A 17316-nucleotide genomic window follows, 5' to 3' on the forward strand; every position below is an offset into this window, starting at 1 on the left:
CCCAGAGTCGGTCACGACTGGACCTAATGGTCAGGGGTCCCTTTACCTTTTTAAAATGACCTGGTATTAGGCTGAGCAGTGAGGTGGCCAAGTTCGCTAGTTACACCAAATTGTTTGTCACACAATATATAGTTAAACTATGGAATTTGCTTCAACAAGATTTGGTGGTGGTCACCGGCTTTCAAAGGGAATTAGACAATCATGGAGAATAAAGCTATCTTTGGCTACGTATCAACTCCATAATCAGGAGGTTTACCTCTGAATAACAGTTGGAGAGAAACAGTTGGTTTCCTATAAGGCATATGATTGGCTACTACATACAGGATGTTGGATTAGATAGACCTTTGGTCTGACCCAGCAGTTATTTTCTTGTGTGTGTGTGTGCGCGCGCACATGTGCAGCCACACGCACACATGTGCCAATCGGAATAGTAATACTGGGCTAGGTGGCAGCTTCAATAGTCACAAGAGAAATGAAAATGTTTCCTTGTTATGTTTACAAATGTACATTATCAGCATGCTATTGAACTCTTCCCATGATTTCAAAGACGACTTTAGTTTTGTTTTGCATCAGCACTGAGCCCTTTGCTCTGTGAAATGCTTCTTTATTTTTCTGCAAGCATATGCACTCTACTCCACTGCATCATTCAGAAACACAATCAATGAACTTCCTGCTTCTGTCCACAATAAGAACATCCTGTCAGCATCTAATTAACAGGGACCATTTTCTGAACTGAGACAGGGGCTCAGCTGACTGACCAACCAGGTGACTCACACAAAGCAAAGCATAGTGTGTGTGTGTTGTTTTTTTAAAAAAACCAACACGAAATAAAAACATAGGGTCAAAACACATGATATGTGAAATATGTTATTTTAGTTCACATATATTTAAAATAACAGGAAAGAAAGAGGCAGAGGGGCCGGATCAGGTTTAAGACTGGTGAATGAGGTTTAATATTTTACCAACATTGGTTCTGACAAAAATTGGTCCCTCAAAAGCTACTATTTGCCCTGAGAGGGAAGCTACAGGGGACCGCTATTGTCAGGACTTTGGTGCAAAGGGATAGATGTTTAAAGCCCCTCTACCAACACGCTGCAGTATTGACCTGTTTAGGGAAGTTTCTAATGTTTGATGTTTTATCGTGTTTTTAATATTTGGTTGGGAGCCACCCTGAGTGACTGGGGAAACCCAGCCAGATGGGTTTTTACCCAGATGGGTTCAAACAACAACAACAACAATTATTATTATTAACCCTTATCCCTCCATAATTCTTGTTTTTTTTAAAAATATATCTGTGAAACGCAGTTACACTTTTCACATGTTGTATCGATTTGCCTATAGGCATAGGGGTTCTTTACCGCCGAACCACAGAATATCCAATTCACGTTTGTTCCAATTTAGTAGTAAACAGCAGGTTTTCTTGGGGAAAACAGTGGGACAAGAAAAGCAAGCGAACAAACCAACCTCCCAGATCTGTGATTTGAACCCATGGGACAAATGGAAGCATGAATGGGCCCTTAAATGTTGTTCTCCAGTAACTCCTGCAAAGGCTTTGGCAAACCCCTTCCCTTACTTTGCATGCTTTTTCCTTTGGAATTTTTGTCACTAATTCATTCAGTGCTGATGCTTTGGTATGTTCAGTTGATATTGTTGCCCAGCCTTCTAGTCTTTTTGCAATATTGTTGAGTGTAAATTGTCATAAGTTTGAGCTTTGAGAAGCTGTGTTCATCACTTCCCACTGACACAGGAAGTGTGAGAAGTATGCTTAGAGCAAGAGAAACATTAGGCACATTATCCAGGTGTTTTTGTTGTAGTATGAAGAGTACTCCTTGTGGTGGCATAGACTTCGAAAATCTTCAGGCTATTACTGTAAGTTCATAAGTCATAAAAGTACCTGTAGTCTCCTTTAATGGAACAAATCCAAATTTTCCACTCCTTAGGTATTTAAAGAGGAGTGGGAAATTTTCATTGAGTATGTAGAAAATAATTGCGCACAGATGAAAATGCTGGCAATATTAAGGAAAATTCAACAGCATAACATATTTAAAAGTGATGCAAGATAGGAGAACTGAAGCAGATGGATATATTAAAATATGCAGGAATGGTAGATAAACTAAAAGAACCTTGGAAGGGGAAGGAGGGAAGTCATTGATTGTATGGTATAATCAATGAAAGATGTTTAATTTGAAATGTAAAATATGAAAATTTTATCATTTGGAACAAATCCCAATAAATGTTCTCTTACGATAACCTCAGGCTCAGACATCTCATTATCAAATGGTTTGATTACATGAACATAACGTACAATCATTGTCATCTGTTCAATATGACTAACACCAGGTATGCAGTCCAGAATAACTAAATAGTATTTGGCTGAGTTTGCATGCTACTTTATAGCACCTGCTAGAAGCTGAATAAGCTCATTTTGGATATCTTTCCCTAGGTAGTGAACCGTTGTTTCTTGCTCTTTAACTCTATGCAAAAGTAGATTCATGATAGGATCAAAAAGGGCTGGATATTCTATGGGGGGGATCATTGCTAGCACTGTACAACTTTTCAGCTGCACCACAGAATGCCAATTTTTGCATGCCAAGAACTCTGACCAAAGTATTCAAGTGTCCCAATATTATTAGTCTTGCCCAATTTTTGGCTGCTTAATATTATCAATTGTTTTTTCCTTTAGATAAGCATAATTCAATTTTTTTCGAGGTCTGATAGTTTGCTAAATGGTCAGAATTCCTCTCATGTGAAAACAGAATTGCTCCAATGTTCCTCCAGTCTTTTGAACCTGTTTCTTGTAGGGTTGATGTACCATTTCTTTTTGCTGAACAACTTACAGCAAAAACAAGAAAACCGTATCTTTTGAGACTGAATATAGTCTCCCTTTGTAGGGTATAGTATAAAATGTTCTGTTTTTTAGTCTTTGGGGAAATCATGTGATACAACCTGCTATAGGTGCCAGCTCCCTAGGCACCTGGGTGCTTGAACACCACAAAAATTCCCATTAAGAGGCTGGGCACCCACAATTTTTGGTGCCAGGGCCATGCACACTGCATGGCACCCATGGCCTGGGGCACCCACCATTGTGGGGCCTAGTTGGTACTCCTGCAACCTGCAGTGGTCCATGCTGTATGATAAACTATTGCAAATTATCACAGTAGTTTTGGCCATCTAACAGAGTCACCGTAATTCAAGTCAGGCACAATGCCATCTTTTTCAGACTTTGCAGTACTCTCACTTTTCTTGACATCCTCTTTTTCCTGAAATATTTCCAGAAATATCTCCAATTTGCAAAACTTCTGTCTTAGAGTTTATATTATTTGTAGTAGGAGCACCATATCTATCTCCCTCAGTGCTAGTTTCAACAACAGTATACAGTGGTACCTCAGGTTACAAATGCTTCAGGTTACAAACACTTCGAGTTACAGACTCCACTAACCCGGAAGTAGTACCTCAGGTTAAGAACTTTGCCCCAGGATGAGAACGGAAATCACGTACTGGTGGCATGGTGGCAGCGGGAGGCCACATTAGCTAAAGTGGTGCCTCAGGTTAAAAACAGACCTCCGGAACGAATTAAGTTCGTAACCAGAGGTACCACTGTAGTCATATGCTTGTTCTTCAATTGCTTTCTATGCACAAATATATTTCAGGAAGAACACCTCTTGCTTTACTTGCTCCTTAGCTTTTTTCCCCTTTTGTTTGTGGTACTGAGTTCCAGATGGTTGTTTTGTATCAGCCATAGCTCACTAGAAAAATGAATACACTTTCTAAATAAGATTAAGATATGACTGGAAGATTTAAAATTAAGTGCATTTTCACAATCAATCAATCAATCAATCAATCAATCACATAACCTCTAATCAACTCTATGATCTAACAGTTCTAATGTATGGATTACTTCAAAAATGATAAAATTCTTCAAAATATAAAAGAGAAGAAAAATATTATCAGAAGTTTATAAGATATAACAAAATCTAATCTGTTTAAAATTGTGCCACTCAAAGGTCAGTACTGTGCCCCTCTGAGGTCAGGACTCAGGCCTTAGTCGGCTGCCTAGATTGCCTAATGATAGCACCAGCTCTGAGGTAGCTAGTGTATTGTTTTCCAAAAGTTGCTAGACTACAGCTTCTTATGTTCCAACTAATCCAGCTGATAGTCGTCAAGCCAGTGGGGTGTTCTGTGTTCTCACTATGATTATCCAGTCTTAACAACTGAAAAGGTACGTAGGGAAGGAGGTAGTCTTTCAGATATTTGCAACTTAAAGGCTCAGAACCTTGAATTGATCCCATAAATGAACTGGCAACCAGTGAAGCTAAGTTAAAACAGGTTAAATGAGTTCTAAATGGAACCCCAGCCAGTAATTTGCCTGTTCCGTTTTGAGGGCAGCCTGTGTAGAATGAGTTGCAATAATGGATGCATTTGTTCCTCATTTCCATCTGAGGCAGGTGTCTCAGAATATCGGTTGTGACTTGCTCTAGGACTCAGTGGCGTAGCGTGGGTTGTCAGCACCCGGGGCAAGGCAAGTAATTTGCGCCCCCTAACCCGTGGATTTGCGCCCCCTAACCCTAACCCCCAGATGTTGCGCCCGCTGCGGCCGGCCCTCCCTGCACCCCCCACGCTACGCCACTGCTAGGACTACCTGTTTGTGTGGTCACCATGGGAGCCATGTGTGTAATAAAAGTTGTTTTGTGAGTTCTGCAGGTATAGCATAACTTCTCCCAGTCTTTTACAGGTGTGAACCATCCAGGCCAGTAGTACTGACTTTGGACTATTTGGGATAGCTTCTCTATTCCCAAATATACTCCTGCTTTGCTGCAGTTTAGTGCTTCAGAGATATTCAGGACTGATCCCTGTGGAATCTATTAGTGTATGAAAAGTCATGCTTCTCAGTGCCCTTTGACACCTAACTAGTAGCCCTTGCTATAGCTATAAATCAGGCAAAGCCTCTTTGTACTGAAGCAAATTTGGGTTACATGGTGCCTCAACATGGAACTCTTGCAGGGTCCTCCCGCCTTTCAGCTTCTTAGGCATGGAATAATTGAATCCATGACTTAGGCTTTTTTTAAGGCAGTGGCTCCATCTCCTCCTCCATCATCATCATCATGAGATTCCTCCTTCCCTTCCAGCAGTGGTTTCTCCTGATATCAGCATTATGATTAAAGTATCAGTATGTTTTGCCATGGCCCCGGAGTCCTTGTTAGCATCATCTAGAATTGACCATCTGGACAGAGCATGAGAATTTTTGTGTTGTTTTCTTGTGCAATGCTTAATCTGGTACTGGTACTGAGCCAGGTGTTCAAGCCAATGTGCCAACAGTCCCTGTGGCTCATGGAAGTTATGAAGCCATTGAAGTGAATTGTGATCTGCCCTTAGCAGGATTCCCCCCACCCCTGAGGATATGTTGAAAATCTTAAGTAAATGTCACTATGGCCAGCAGTTTTTTCTCTGTAGTGGAGTGGTCTCAACTTTACTGAGGATTCTGCTAGCATATGCAGCCATTCTCTCTTGTTATATTAGGACCACACCAATACCAGTCACTGACATTTGTACCCTGAATAAATGTTAGGTGGAAGGCCTGGGTAACCCAGAAACAGCCTTTTCTTTAACTTTAAGAACACTTCTTATTAAGTTCTACTGGTACATTTGCTCTTTCTCTGATAATTTGTGTAATTGCTGGACAATTGTGGCAGTTAGCAATAAATAGTGTATAATAAAAACTTAGATAACAATACTCCATACAGATAGGTAGCCGTGTTGGTCTGCCATAGTCAAAATAAAAAAAAAATCCTTCCAGTAGCACCTTAAAGACCAACTAAGTTAGTTCTTGGTATGAGCTTTCGTGTGCATGCACACTTCTTCAGATACACTTCTTCAGATATCTGAAGAAGTGTGCATGCACACGAAAGCTCATACCAAGAACTAACTTAGTTGGTCTTTAAGGTGCTACTGGAAGGAATTTTTTTTATTGTGAATACTCCATACCTTAGTGATTGACTGCGGTGTTGGCTGAGATCAAATGGCTTCTACTTTGTCAGGGTCTATTGTATCCCATCTTTGGAGATTATACGATGTAGGTATCTTACTGCATTTCAAACAAGTAGCAGTTTGCTTCTCAAGTACAGTACAGGCTTAATTTTCAGCAGGTGTTCTTTAAAAGATCTCCCAATGACAATTATGTCATCAATATATACTAGGAAATATATGTCCTGTAGGCTTACCAAGACAACAACCACTAATCTTTGAAATATCCAAAGAGTGCTAGAATCCAAAAGGCATAAAATTATAAAAATCCCTCTTGTTAGTAGCTTCAGTCAGTCATCAGGGCTTCCTTCTACTTACCAGTAGCCACTGGACATATCCAGGATAGAGAATCAATATGCACTTGCAAGTAGGTCTAGGGCAGAGGTGTCAAACTCAAACTCGCTGCCTGTGAGCTGTATCTGCCCCTCCTCCCAACAATTTAGCATGTTTTTTAAAAATATATTTTTCTGTAAAAAAAACTTCCCAGCAGGTGGCACTGTTGAGTTCCACCTTTGCTCCAATGAAAGGAGAGATTTCAGTGTGCAGTGGGTGTTTATGTCATTTTTTTGTCTTTGCAAAATCTTCCCCTTTCCCTCTAGTATGCATGGGTGTAGCGGTGTGTGTGTGTGTGTGTGTGTGTGTGTGTGTGTGTGTGTGAGCCACCCCTCTAAATAAAATAAATAAATAAAAATACTTGGCTGGTTAACCTGTTGTGCCACTGATAACTCGGTTCTGTCCTCACAATAAATCCTGGCTATGCCCATGCTAGTATGGTGCCAATATTTGGCTATGTCGCTAGTACTTTGGCAGCAACATCTTCATAACCACCACATCTGAATGGAATGCTCCCAGATTTGTCCCCTAATGCACAGCTTGAGATTCTGTCATCACACATTGCTGGGATATAGTCTTTCTGAATCCTGGCTATGGTTTGGGCAACAAGAAATTCATGTTGGCCTAATGATATGCCTTCCTCTCACTCCCACCCTCTTCCAAGCATATTTCACTTTTTGAGGATACTGCTTGTTCCATTGTAACTCTTTATCTCTACTTTACCTCATAATGGGTGTCGTGGAAAGCATTTTATATTTCCAGAAGTGGCTGGTACAGTGCTGTGAAGCCACACTCCCAACACTGGTGCTGTTGCTGCTTGCTGGTATGGTTTAAGGGTGGGGTTGTGGTGAGTTTGGGACTGTGTGGACACACTGATAGGAGTACCAGATTGGCTATGACGGGGCACCCATAGAGCCCTAATCTTCCTGATGTCCTGCCTGGGTAGCAGGCAACAGTGCCAGTGATGGGAAGTTGGCTCAATAGTACTGCTCCACCTGCTGGCTGCTCCTATATCCTACACAGTACAAAGGTCCTTAAAACTCAGGTCAACATCATACTGATTAGGGGAATTCAGTTCCCACTATGCTTCTTTGAAAGATGTGACCAAACATTCACAAGATAGACAACATGTCTAGGATGTTGGTGGTTTGCCATATTCACATGACTCTGAACATAGTCTGGTTTGCAAAGACTTCAGGTTCTCCAGTCATCTTTAGTGGTGCTTTCTAGAATTGTGCATATACAAGGAAAATGCCCCAGAATCAATCAAAATATAAGATGGAGGTCCATAACATTTATTTTGACTCTATCTCATTGGTTTGTAGGATATATTAAGTGAGGCATGCCAGTTTCCAGGTGGAAAGTTGTCTCATAACTCTCACCTGGTGAAGTTTCTTGGCATCTTTAAATTACATTGCTGTGTTGCTCATGTTTAAAATTATATTTCCTGCTACATTTTCAGTAAAAGTCTTCTAATTCTTTTCTCTCAGGAATCTGTTTGTGGTGGTGTGCTTTGTCCCATTGGCCTGCCCTCACGTTTTCTGCCTCTTTGGGTCTGCATGGTTTTCTTGCTGCTTTCAGTTTGCTGATAACATGCTACACACTACATTGCTTTCATGTATTTATCAACTTTGGGAGTTTTGACTTTCCTATAGCTGCAGCAGTTTCTGCTTTCATCTCATGCACTTTTGCAGTTGAAGTGGTGCTGTTATCAAGTGTTTCTGGGGCATGTTTAACGTTGAGACTATCTCAGTGACTTCCTTCATATAGAGAGCTTTTTTGGTTTCCTGTGGGAAATTTTTCTGGGGAAATTGGCAGACTAGAGTCTCAGGGAATATCCAAAATTTTGGAGAGGTTCCTTTTCTGCTTGCCTCTCATTACTGAAAGGTGCTTGATTCTAATAAGGAATTAGGTGCTTGATTCTAATAAGGTGCTTGATTCTAATAAGGAAGCATCTGCTCAAATACAGCGGCAACATGTGGCTAATGAATGTAATAAATGTATTATTATTGGTAGCAGAATGTCATCCAAAATTTACAATTTCCAAATAATATCCAAATAATATATATGTCTGTCAGTCCACAACCAAAGAGTAGTCAACGTAAAGAGTTACTGGCGAGGAACACCATGATGCAGGCAGGATGCCTTTCAATGTCCAATAAGTATTGTAGTGGGTGCTCCAACGTAACGAATTCAATAGCAAACAGCAAACAAGCAGAACAGTATATCAGGATTGGATCAACTGTTTTGAAGATGAATCTTCATCAGCTGATGATGAAATTAAATACATTACATACAATGGATGATAACAAAAATAAAACTGAGCAACCAGCAAAATGAATAAATAATAAATAAGGAATATATACCAAGTAATTTTTAGAATATTCATACAGGTAAATATAATACTTGTGGATCAGAGCTTACTAACCAGCGATGCTGATAAAACCCATGTAAGAACTTAGTTATTCACAGGTGTGTCAAATAGCAAACAATTAAGAACAAAGTAAGAAAATTTAAAGGTACAGTATATCAAATCTGGCATCACAACGCAAGCTGAAACCATAAAGTTATTGCAACACAGGGGTTTGTTTGTCACTCTAATCAGGAAGCAGGCAGAGATAAAGACAAAACAAAAACATAAATAAAAATAAAATAAAGCAGACAGGCGTGCACACACACAGACTTAGGGGCAGACAGACACATACAGGCAGTGAATTTAAGAGTGAAAAACAGCATTCCCCCCCTCTTCTGCGGAAATGCTGCCTTTTGCTCTTAAAGATCAGGCAACATTTTTATTATGTTTGATCTTAGCATTGTTGGACCACAGCACTAAGGTAGGAGAGAAACATTTGCCTGCTGCCTTTTACTGTCAAAGAACAGGAAGAGGCTTATCTATGATGTTAGCACTGAGTGCTTAGATTGGAGAAAGTAGATCATGTGACTGACTAGTGATCATGGTTTGTCCAAAATGGCTTCAGAGGCCAAATTCAGAAGCCCGGTGGGTCTAATTAAGCCTATGAACTGGAGTCCCCCCCCCCCACTTGCTGCGATGCATTCTGAACTGAGGTGTAGGTTTGCAGATCCCTTTGTGTTAGGCCTCTGAATATATTTTGGGCTTTGCCTTTCAGTAGAAAATCAAGGAAATGAAGCTTGATGGCCTTATTCCAGTTATTTGTGTGTGTAACTCGTTCAGCGTGATTTTTCCAGCTGACCCAGCATTGACTATTTCCATATCCCTCTAGCATGAAAATAAGCTGCTGTAGTAATTGTCTCCATTGCCCTGTGCAATTTCACCAAAAAATATTTAGTAGCAGATGGTATGGTGGGGTAACGGTGCTCATTTGACCTTCCAAGAGCTGAGTGGCTGCTGCTTACCAAGAAGGAGACGGAGCGGCAAGATGGCAGAGAGGCTGGTGTGGTGCAAATACACCAGCAGGAGTGCCATATAGCCTCCACCAATGGATTTGCACTGCATCAGCCTCCCTGCTGCCTCTCCCTCAGATCAGTAGCCAAAGGCACTTCATCAGGTTCAAAAATCACACTAACTCGTATTCTGAGAATTAACAGTTGATTTGGTGGGGTAGGTAAACAGGAAGACTTGGTGTCACTTTAGGGGATGGTATGATAAAAGTACTGGTTTAAAAGTGAAACTGTCTAGACTATCCTGTTCATTAGTTTAGCTTCAGCACTAAGTGAGACTCCACATCTTCAAGGCATTTCCCAGAGAGTCACTTTAACTAGCGACAAACCCAAGGCTACCTTTCTATCTAAACTGCTAGCATGGTTTTTCTTTTCACATTTTGAGTCCCCACTGGTGCTTCACTAGCCTTCCTACGCCTGCTCCCAAGCTACAGTGTTTGTTTGTTTGTTTGTTTGTTTGTTTGTTTGCTTGCTTGCTTGCTTGCTTGCTTAAATTGATTTCCCATCTGTCACCCTAAGATCCCAGGTTGGGTTACATTAATTTATAACCAATATAAAGCATCTTGCAATAACAAAAATAGGATGGATCCTAAAAACATACATCTTATGTGTCAAAGGCTACAGTAAAGACTTATTGTCTGTTTTCTGTCTTTCTCCCTGCTTTCCCTCCCTTTTCCAGCAATACAACTCTGTTCCCTAGGTCAGATATGCAGCTCACAGCAGAGACTGTTGAGAAACCTAATTTGACAGTCTCATGCATTACATTACACCTGGGCACTGATCATGCTGGCTGGGAATTGAAGCATTGCCCTCATGATCCCTTCTAACTCTACAATTCTATAATTCTAAGTCCAACAAAATCTGAAGGGCAGCATGTTGGCAATACTTGCCATGCTAGCTCATAGCATCATGTACAAGCAACAATTGGAATTTTACATCCACTTAAGGAGCTTCAATTTCCCACATTTCTGAGGCAGCAGCATGGGACACATTTGGCACTTTTTGTACAGGAAGAGTGACTGGATTTCAGTACTGTAAATGAAGACTAGCATGACCTAGCATAGCCTTCCCTGAACTGGTGCTCTCAGATTGGGGAAGGCTGACCTAGCATATGGTATGGCTCTAAACACATAGTGTTTAAAATATTCTGCTTGCAACATTGTTAATGAAACATTGAATTTTTAAAACATTTCATATGAAAAGTGTAACAAAATAACAAAATATAAATGGAAGTTGTCTGTTAGATTTTAGAATGCTTTGTTAAACTAGGGAATGTGTTAACTAGTCTTGTTCACACTTGTTTGATTAGATTTCATGTGGAGGATGAAATTTAGCTTTTATCTACTTGCTCTTAGGATTTGTACACTGTTGTGTGCTTCTGATGATTATTGCAACAAGGATCATCACAGGTTGAAAGCAATTTGAGCCAAGCATTTCATCACAAACTTAATGTATTTACTTTACAGAGAAACAGAGTGATTAACTCTTCTACAAATATGTGAAGAGATGCAAAATACTTGCAATTTGTTCTGTTTCATTAAATTTTTAAAAATATTTTTATTTGTAGCCCTTTTTATTGTTTATAGTGACTAAAATAATGCTAAATTTAATATTTTAGCTTATGGTTCAATATATGCTGTAGGTCACATAGCTAATTAAAATAATTAATTTTCATTATTTAAATTAATTCTGTTGAAAGAACTAGGTGTTCATTATGAAATGTCACAACAGTAATTAAGAATTTTAGGTGTTTTTTATTTTATTTTATTTTATTTATTAAATTTGTATACCACCCTTCATCTGAAGATGATTGTGATAGTGTAATAATATCATTAGCCTAGTGGAAAACTTGTCTAGATACAAGTTTTGGCAAGTGAACAGGGAAATGACAGCATTCTTTCTGTTGCCTGTCGAGTGAGAGGGTGAGGACTGCAGATAGGATTTGTGTTCTAGTACACTGCACTCAGCTGCACAAACTTATTTTTTTAGGGTGAAAGAAGAACAAAAACCACAAGCGACACAGTAAGTAAAAAAATCTTAAAAGTGTAGTGGGCTTGACTTCTCTACCTTTGCCATATTCTGCTTTCTGCACCTTTTGATGGTATTAGGTTTCACTAATATCTGATAGGCTGCTGGTAGTCATCTGCTTTCTGATTGGCTTGTAAGAGCTGCTTGCGGCTTCTTACTTCATCCACATATTAGCTGGATGTAGTTTCTTGCTACCTGCTTCTGGACTATTTAAATGTAAAACTTTATTTCCCCTTACATCCTATTAGTGGCTGACTTAATTGCAGTGAACATTCCCATTGGCTTTAGCTTTTCTGCCTTTATATGACTATTATTATTGGGTAAGAAAGCATTTATGCTAGTGTGATTTTATTTGGTTATTCAGTCACATTATTTGCTTATTTAAACAGGTGGTTTCCCTTTAGTGGGATCACTGAGCTGGTAAATAACGTTCTTCAGCCACAGCAAAAACAACAAAATGAAAAGGAGCCCCAGACGTAAGTAAGCCGCTATCTGTAGACTAAGTACTGCTATAGCATTAAAACATACCACAGAGTATGTTTAAATAATATATAACATCCTTATAAGAACATCTTTCAAATTGAGGCTGCATCCTGTGCATGCTTGCTGGGTAGTAAATCTTGCTGAACTCATTGTGACTTACTGCTCAGTTAGCATCTATAGGATTAGCTATATAACTGATGCTGATTTTCAATCTTTAATTGGCAAAAGGAAATTGAACCTGGCTTCAGGTTTGGTTGGTTAGGAATGCTTCCTGCTCTGTAGGGGACCAGCTTCTTTCATGAACTTCATGCGCATAACTCCTTCAAAATTAAGATGACTGATATGCATGAAGAGCTTGAGTTTTCAGATCAGTTGTGTGAATGCCCCTGATATTTATGTACACATATTTACCTACATCATCACTGTGTCATTCCTTTACAATATCTGTCAAGTTGCAAGGCAGATATTGTCTTCTGTGTTTACCATCATGCATAAATGGATTTCCCTTAATGAGACCATATGAAAAAATGGCTCATTTTTTAATTTAAAGATGTGATGGTTGTGACAGAAATGGCAAAGTTTGGAGACTCAGACTTAAGCTTAATCTAGTGTTAGAGAATTATACATCAAGGATATTAAAAACTGAACATATAAGGGTATATTGAGTATTACTTTTAAGTTTATTTAAGTGGCTCTCTCTCTCCCTTATGTCAACCAAATAACTATTCTGAAGCATCAGTATTATTTATCTACTAGTAATACAAAGGCTAAAGAGAAATGGAACAAAATGTTTTCCCCATCACACCTCTACTGGTGTGTGAGAGTTTTCCTTGGATCTTCCTGAACATGGTTGATTGTATGGTATTATTACTTGGGCTTTTCAACTTGATTATTGTATTTAAATATTTTTTTATATTTAAAAATCCAGGCTGTGAATCAGAGTCCTACATGCAGGTAGTGTACTTATTGTTTGACTGAGACAGATAAAAGTTCTGTTAGTTTTCTTGCTATGCAGTGGAGAAGCCTCAATTTAATGTTATTGATTTAATGCAAAGTTATTCTTTTGAAAGCCTATGAATATCTTTTAGTGATTTTTTTCATACTGAATTTATTTGTTTTCTATAAATTTATTATAACTTTATCACTGAACTACCCTTCTAACTTTTGCCATTCCTTAAGGTCTGTTTATTTTTTTTTAATTGATTCTTAATTACAAATAACAAAACATACTCATACAAGGAAAACAGAGCTTAGTAACTGCACAGAAAAGAAAGAAAAATAGTGGCTATGGCTGTAGTTTTAGATGTTTCAAGAACGGCAATCAAATGAAAATGTCTTTCCATAAGTTTCCATGAGTTGATGAAGGATGAAAAGCGTGTTCGATTGTCTTAACAAAGTCAATAAAAGGATACCATGTCGTATAGAAGGTGTGATTCTTCCACTTGATCAATATTCGTTTTGTGAAATGGTTAATTTGTTCCAAGCAAGATATACCTAGGAAATCCAGGCCTCAAAAAGATTTGCATTTAAAGTTTTCCCATTTTTTTTGCAATCACTAATGTAGCTGCAGTTAATAAATGGGGGATGAAGTCATTATTGGTTATGTTATTAATCTGAGGGGTAAAATAAGATAATAGGACTTATTTTGGGTCTGGTTGTAGCGATTGCCCAATCATTTAAATTAATTGGTTGAAAAATTTTCTCCCAAAAGGGAATAATTTTGAGGTTGAACCACCACATGTGTGTACTAGAGAGCCTAGGAAATTGCATTCCCACTAGCAAAGGTTGAATGTGTTGTGATTAATTCCATATAGTTTGTCTGGGCATATGTACAGCAATGTGCTATCTTTAAAGCATTTTTATGACTTTATTTCAAATTTGCTGACCCTGTACCTTTGGAAGTACCTCGTGAAGTGTACCAATCTCCACCTCTGCATTGGAAGAGGGATTTTGTATCAGTATTGTGTTTCTCTTTTTTATTTATTTAATGTGTATCTTGTAAAAAAAAAGAAGGTCTGGGTTAACTCACTTTAAAGCAGACCATATCTTCTTTTATTTGGTGTACTCAGGTCATTTACGTTGCAAGTTATTTCAGCTAAGTGTGGCACTATAAGATTAATTTAAAATTACACAGCATATACCAGGCAATAGATCTATTATGCATCATAGTAATTTCAGTGTTATTATCATATTCCATCAGCACAAAATAAAGATGCCATTAATTCCAACAGGGATTAACTTCAACATTCAAACTCTCTCCCCCCCCGCCCTAATCCCCCAACCTTCCCAACAGAATAATCCCTACACCTCTGGTTCGGAGCAGAATAGTCCATCTCTTCCTTCGTGTGCCAAGTGCTCATGAATTAAGATGAAATTGGGGGTATACCAACAGCTTCCATCAGAGCTGTGAAACAAAACATACATTACGACGATAGTTCAGGTATATTAAACCAGAGCTGTAAGCAAATGTATCTGCAGAGGCAGATTTGGGGCAGTGCAACCGGTTCTGCCACACTGGACACCAAGCCTAGGAGGCACCACAGGATGTCGCAACTATGATGTCGTGAATTTAACAGAACTGAAGGTGAAATGTGGCCTTACACAGGGTCTCACTAAAATTTGAAAGACCTAAGTTTGCCCTGATGTATGTTGCTTCAGATTGCTAAAACTGTAGAATTAAAATATTCAGAAATATGAGACTAACTACAAGTTGCCATTAACTACTCAACAATCACAGGGTGTTAATTCTTTCTTTAGAAAAGCATTTTAGCGTGTCTGGTATTTCCAGTTTGTTTTATAAAACCACATTCCTAAGCAACTTGGAAGTTCCCTTGAAATTAGTTGTTCTTAATGCCATATGGATTAATTGTGGAGTTAGATAAACATGTAATCTTATTTGTTTCTATGTTAAGAATTCTAAATGACTAAAATCTGAATCGTGTATGAGCTGATGTGATATAAACAGGTTTATGTAGTGGTTACTAGTGCCTCTTGAAACTGGTAGCATGTAAGGCAACCAACCAACAGTAGGTGGAGCCAGAACCAATGACAAGCAGAGTTAACCCATTTTAGCTTTGTCCTCTGAATATTATGCCATGTACGAGGGCAGGGCCAAGACATTTTGGCACCTGAGGCGAACCATAAACTCCCACCTCCCTCCCCACGAGGGAAGAAGGGGTGAGTGAAGATCTACATCAGTAACAAGGTGGGGCACAGTAAACATCTGTGTTGGGATCTGCTGTCCCTGTGAATACTGCCATCTGAGGCGGTTGCCTCACCTTGTTTCCTGGGTGGGCTGGCTCAGCTATGTGCAGTTGCTCTTATTTTTATGTATAAATAAAATGGATTGTCCCACCTATCTGCATTTTTGGATTCTTCATGGGGCCATGGCTATTGGGATTCTCATGATGAGCCCATGTACTTCCAAAAGAACCACTAGACCATGATCTGCTAAGGTGATAATCACACATATGGAGAGGAGTGCAGTATTGTGCCTCCTGTCCTGTCCTTGATCTCTGTATGTTTAAGCTGGAAGTCCGAACAGAGTCTGTGTATATCCAGTTATACATGTTTAAGTTCTGCATGCAGGATCTGAGATGTATTTTTGTAAGGTTTATAATGTCATAGAAAGAGACTACACATGTTCAACTTGTTCATGCATGTGTTCTATTCATTTCTTGGATGTGTGGAGGCCAGGCATGAGTATTCTGCTTCTGTTCCATGTATTCAGTGAACATTGGTTGAAAAGGGCTAAGGTCAATGAACAACATGAATAATTATACTAAATAGAAAGAATATATAGCTAGCAGCAACTGGTTTGTGGATTATGTTTTTATTATTTGGAATTCTCAAGGAAACCTTCTTGCCTCTGATCTTTAACCACATGGGCATCCTCTTGGCCCCATCATACCTTTCCTATTTTGTGGTATACATTCTAGCCAAGGTTCTGTTATTGTGGTGTTGCATGTATGTTCCAAACTAAAGGAATAATATATACCACCTTATTGTTAATATTCAAAGCTTTAAGGCCCTGTTATGGTTGTGCTTGTAGTTCCCTGACTGATTCTCTCATCAGAGTTTTTGTTAATGCAAAGTAGCTGCAGGTGACTTGAAGTGGGGATTTTGAGTGGTGAACCATTTTTCTCTTCAATATGCCGCTTCAGCTGCTTTTTGTCCTGAATGGGAAAATATATGGAGATCCCATATTTCCCCCCATGGGTGGTGGTTGGGGGGGAGCTTTCTTTCTTCAAAGAAAGGATCTGGGAAAGAAAGTAGAGTAGAAAACTTTATAAATTTGGAATATCATGTTGTGTGTTTAAGTGTGAACTTAAAAAGCTTGAAGTAGTCCCACATATGTGCATAACAATATTATGATATTAGACTTATGCAGACCAGACTCCCAAAGCTATAGTGAAAGCAGAGAGTTGGAGCCATATGTCTGTGGGTCAGTAACCAAATAGCATTGTTGTGTTCTGATTAGTCAAGACAATTCTATTCAGTGTAATATAATGAGATTCCTCCTAGCTTTCTTTTCTTGGCTCACAATGGTGCCTATCACTTTGCCAAAAGAATGTGTATGTTTTCTATTCTGGCTCCTAGGCCTAACCTATACATTTAGAGTCTCAGCTCTGAGACATCATTGCTGATGGTATTCTATGGGATTTCCTCAATAAAAAGCCAGAGTGGGGACTAGTAGTATTATCCAGTGTTGTCAGTATTAGCTGTGGAAATACATGTGTTGCTAACAGTGAAAGGAAGATACTATATGTGTTTAATTATATCTTTCAGCTGTGCCAGTAGCTTACCCATATTATCTTGGGCCATGTTCATTGATTATGCCTAATATGCATTGGTGTTATGTCATCATACGCCCTCCCACAGTTCATTTATGAAAACAAGAACACTCTTGTGTACTTATTTTCACAACCAGGCTATTAGTGTGACCTACCCGCATTACACATTACTGTAAGCTCTTCTCTACCAGCTGCACACTGTATTCATTTATGTGATTTATTCTGCTTCAGTTTAGTA

General features: G+C 39.0%; 1 protein-coding gene across 18 annotated transcripts in view; it reads left to right on the top strand.

Moving 5' to 3' along the window:
• Positions 1-17316, top strand: part of RIMS2 (regulating synaptic membrane exocytosis 2) — a 349417-nt gene that overhangs the window by 33777 nt on the left and 298324 nt on the right. For 9 of the 18 annotated variants that reach the window (XM_081204271.1, XM_081204281.1, XM_081204294.1 and 6 more), the window contains exons 2-3: positions 11764-11796; positions 12192-12278. The exons of the other annotated variants lie outside the window; for them this stretch is intronic. In XM_081204271.1, coding sequence (XP_081060397.1) covers positions 11764-11796; positions 12192-12278 — 120 coding nt within the window. The remainder of the gene's footprint in view (positions 1-11763; positions 11797-12191; positions 12279-17316) is intronic. 18 annotated transcript variants of the gene reach the window in all.

This window comes from Podarcis bocagei, assembly GCF_964188305.1.
Source record: "Podarcis bocagei genome assembly, chromosome: 8".
NCBI classification, from domain to species: Eukaryota; Metazoa; Chordata; class Lepidosauria; order Squamata; family Lacertidae; genus Podarcis; species Podarcis bocagei.